At 42.7% G+C, this 4,768-nt stretch overlaps 1 protein-coding gene across 1 annotated transcript in view; it reads right to left on the reverse strand.

Moving 5' to 3' along the window:
- LOC112071045 (serine/threonine-protein phosphatase 5) overlaps positions 1 to 2,164 on the reverse strand; it is a 42,032-nt gene extending 39,868 nt beyond the window's left edge. The window contains 1 exon segment of the mRNA XM_070439228.1: positions 1,804 to 2,164. Within this exon segment, the coding sequence (XP_070295329.1) occupies positions 1,804 to 1,909 (106 nt within the window). The 5' untranslated portion in view covers positions 1,910 to 2,164.
- Between the last annotated feature and the right edge of the window lie 2,604 nt (positions 2,165 to 4,768).

Raw genomic sequence — 4,768 nt, forward strand, 5'->3', positions numbered from 1 at the left:
ATGTTTTAATGTAAACTAGGGTTTGGTTTTAATGTAACCATAGGTGTTTAATGTAACCATAGGATGTTTTAATGTAACCATAGGATGTTTTTAATGTAAACTAGGTTTGGTTTTAATGTAACCATAGGGTGTTTTAATGTAACCATAGGGTGTTTTAATGTAACCATAGGGTGTTTTAATGTAACCATAGGATGTTTAATGTAAACTAGGGTTTTTAATGTAACCATAGGGTGTTTTAATGTAACCATAGGGTTTGGTTTTAATGTAACCATAGGGTGTTTTAATGTAACCTAGGGTTTGGTTTTAATGAACCATAGGGTGTTTTAATGTAACCATAGGGTTTTTAATGTAACCATAGGTTTGGTTTTAATGTAACCATAGGGTGTTTTAATGTAACCATAGGGTGTTTTAATGTAACCATAGGGTGTTTTTAATGTAACCATAGGTGTTTTTAATGTAACCATAGGGTTTGGTTTTAATGTAACCATAGGGTGTTTTAATGTACCCATAGGGTGTTAATGTAACCATAGGGTTTTTTAATGTAACCATAGGGTTTTAATGTAACCTAGGGTTTGTTTTAATTGTAACCATAGGGTGTTTTAATGTAACCATAGGGTGTTTTAATGTATGTAACAGGGTACTGTAGTGTAGCAGGGGACTGTAGCAGGGTACTGAACAGGGTACTGTACTGTAATATAGCAGGGTACTGTAACAGGGTACTGTAGCGTACCAGTGTAGTATAGCAGGGTACTGTAGTGTAACAGTGTAGTGTAGCAGGGCACTGTACTGTTGCAGGGTACCATAACAGGGAACTGTAGTGTACCAGTGTACTGTAGTGGACCAGCTTGTCTAGTTTTACATATTTTCTCATCTATTTACCAATAAACTTAGATGGTTGATAGGACAATGTGCAAACACTTGCAAATCAAGTTATGGCCATGTAGCTAGTTAGCTATTTCAATCAGTGCACTTTTAATGTTTTGGAAACTCTGATTTGCCTTGAACATAAACCATGATCAAGCCATTAACTTCAACCTATTGACGTGGTATCCCAAGTTACTCTAAACACTGCAAGAGAACAGCGTTACTTGTATTACTTAATTTGCTAGATAAATACCAGAGTTTAACCTCCTGTTAGCTACAGAAGTAAATGCAGCGAGCTAGCCAACGTTAGCTTATCTCCAGCATAATGATCGGCGACGTGCCAAGCTACCACTAGTAACCATTTGTTGTGATTTAGGCTATTATGTGCAAAGTTAATGATATCTCGGGTGAGACAGGTTTTGTTTCCAAACGGCAAAGATATTGACGGGTGTCAAATTACAAAACCAAAACAGTGCTAGTTACGGTAGCTAACGTTAGGAATGAATGACTTGATATGTGTGCACGCGTCAGTGTGATAAAAGTTTGACACAAAACATAATGTTAGCTAGAAAATTCTGGTTGGTGTCATCAAGATAAACTACGACATACTGGATGATCGTATAATTTCACACAATTGTAAATATTACATGGAATATGAATGGATCGTGTTTTTTTACAAGACCCGAGCTGACGACAACGCCACCACACAACTCTGAGATACTTTTTTCACAAGTGTTGGCTAGCATAGCATACCGCAACTGTTCATTAAAAACAATGCGCCGTTCAGCTAGTTAGCTACCTAACGTTAGCATAGCAACCGTCTCATGTGTGCTAGAAAAATACAAAAATATATGAAGGGCACTGGATTTTGATCATTACAGACTTTGTCCATATTGAAAGATACCGTTGATAGACAACGTTATATGGTTGAAATCCTACCTTTAAAGTAATTATTCGCCTTCTCCTTGAATTTCTCTGCATGTGTATCTTCCTCCGCCATCTTCTCCTTGCTACCGCTTGCCGACGTTGCCGTATCGTTCGCCATTGACAGTATAGTCGCAAAGGGCGTACGCTGCAGTCCTATGGTCTCAAACTGTACTCACAGAGTTTCTAAACCCAGAGGTGCTACATCACGAGACTTCCGGGAACGCTAACGAAACATACCTAACAGACCAGGCCGGGGTTTGACAAGTAAAAATGATTCCTTGGTTGTTAATTTTCTCAAAATCTTAAGGCACAACCTAGATTCGAGTCAATGTAGCCAAGTAGTTGAACATGTTATTATTACATCATCGTGAGTGACAAACTGACACGTTTTCATTTTCGTCAAAAACAACTATCGAACGAGTGCCTTTGATTTTACGGTTTGCACATGCGCAGTTTGGTGCGAGACGACCGTTAGACCGGGCGATGTATCAACCCATGAATTTAGCTAGCCAACGTCACCGTAAAATCACCTACAAGTGTGATCAGGGGATTCTATTGGAGAAGCAGTTTAAGTTTATCTTCATACTGTACTGTCTTTTTTGCTATACTTTTCCAATGAGACCAGATCCAGGGTCAGTGTTCAATCGCTTCCCTAAAGTGTGAACTGACTGGGGTACCAGAGTTGTCCTAATTTAAAAAAGAAAATAACAATAATTATCTCAATTATTGAGACTAGGTTTCCCAGAAATAAGCAGATTTTTTGGGATGTTATTTTTTAAAGAAGTGGAACTGAAAGAATCATAGTCTACAATGACGTAACAGATTGTAATTTGTCAAATGTTACATCCACTGTAGCTGCCTGTCATTTCATGATAATTCAGAATAAAACAGCCTTTACTGTTTTGTATATATTACCTATCATTATTATTAGACCATACAGAATTATCACAGAGGCTGCAAGTAACAGCCGCTCCATTACCCCTCTACCCCCACTCCATTACCCCTCTACACCCTGTCCCTTACCCCCTCCATTACCCCCCTATCCTGTCCCTTACCCCCTCTACCCCCTACCATGATCCCTCTACCTCCTGCCCCTTACCCCATGTCCTGACCCCTCTTCCCCCAAGTCCTACCACTTACCCCCTTCTACCCGTCTAACCTGCCCCTGACCTCTCTACCCCCTTACCCCTCTAACACAAGCCCCATGTCCTGACCCCTCTACCCATGTCCTACCCTTACCCCCTCTACCCCTGCCCCATGTCCTGACCCCTCTACCCCCTTACCCCATGTCCTACCTTACCCTCTACCCCATGTCCTGACCCCTCTACCCCCTTCCCCATGTCCTTACCCCTTACCCCCTCTACCCCATGTCCTGACCCCTCTACCCTCTTCCCCCATGTCCTACCCCTTACCCCCTCTACCCATGTCCTGACCCTCTACCCTCTTCCCCATGTCCTACCCTTACCCCCTCTACCCCATGTCCTGACCCCTCTACCCCCTTACCCATGTCCTACCCTTACCCCCTCTACCCCATGTCCTGACCCTCTACCCTCTTCCCCCATGTCCCACCTTACCCTCTACCCCTTACCCTCTACCCCCTGCCCCATCCATGACCCCTCTACCTCCTGCCCCTGTCCTGACCCCTACCCCCTTCCCCCATGTCCAACCCTTACCCCTCTACCCCATGTCCTGACCCTCTACCTCTTCCCCCATGTCCTACCCTTACCCCCTCTACCCCATGTCCTGACCCCTCTACCCCCTTACCCCATGTCCTACCCTTACCCCTCTACCCCATGTCCTGACCCTCTACCCCCTTACCCCATGCCTACCCCTTACCCCTCTACCCATGTCCTGACCCCTCTACCCTCTTCCCCATGTCCTGACCCCTACCTCCTGCCCCTTACCCCATGTCCTACCACTTACCCCCTTCTCGCCCTGCCCTGCCCTTTACCCCCTCTACCCCATGTCTTTACCAGATTGTAGTGTGTGGTATACACCCCCTAACCCCTCCCCCTACCTCCCCTCTACCCCGTGCCCCATAACCTGACCTCTCTGCCCTCTGGCTCTGCCGTTCGTGTCTGGTCCATCTGTGCTGACTGAGGTATGAGGATGTTGTGTGTTTCCTGCCAACTGGACTCAGCATGTGGACCATGATGCTGTGAGAGGGAGTGGACAGAACTACACAGGGGTCTCTCTCCATACCCTGAGTCACCTGACATCTGACACACCCTCGCCACAAACAACACGCATCCTTTAACAGAAACACACTACAAGTCCTTGTCATGGCCAAAGCCATGACCCCTGTTAACAAAAGTGTTGTTGAACAGATAAACCATTCAATGGCTAATTAGCTCTCTGCACATTTTAAGAATAACTTATTTGTACAGAAAATGCAATGTTTACTTGCTTTTTGCCATTTCAAAATAGAAGGTAAAATATAGTCAAATTACAGAGATGATTATTTAAAAATAATAACAACAATTGTGTGTGCTTGTATATTGTACCAGTGTCTATTTATATGCATGTGTGAAAACAGATATACACAAATTTGAATACAATTATATGTGAGAAAAATGTGAATTTACGATTGGCACACAAGAAGCACGTCATGTCTAAACTAAAATTTACAGAAAGTACATGATTGCGGCCATTAAAATGTTCACTTAGCAAGCAGATTTGATAAACAAACATTCTTTAGATTATTTTACTCAAACTGCAAAATATTGTCAAACTAACTTTTGGTACTTCTTAGTTTTTGTTATCCACACCCTACAAATGTGAATATTAGTTATTAGCCAATTTAGTTATATCGCTAATAACAGTAGCTAGCCATTTATTTTACCTTTATTTTACCAGGTAGGCCAGTTGAGAACAAGTTCTCATTTACAACTGCGACCTGGCCAAGATAAAGCAAAGCAGTGCGAAAAAACAACAGTTACACATAAACAAACGTACAGTCAATAATACAATAGGAAAA

This window comes from Salvelinus sp. IW2-2015, unplaced genomic scaffold (assembly GCF_002910315.2).
Source record: "Salvelinus sp. IW2-2015 unplaced genomic scaffold, ASM291031v2 Un_scaffold1500, whole genome shotgun sequence".
Classification (NCBI taxonomy): domain Eukaryota; kingdom Metazoa; phylum Chordata; class Actinopteri; order Salmoniformes; family Salmonidae; genus Salvelinus; species Salvelinus sp. IW2-2015.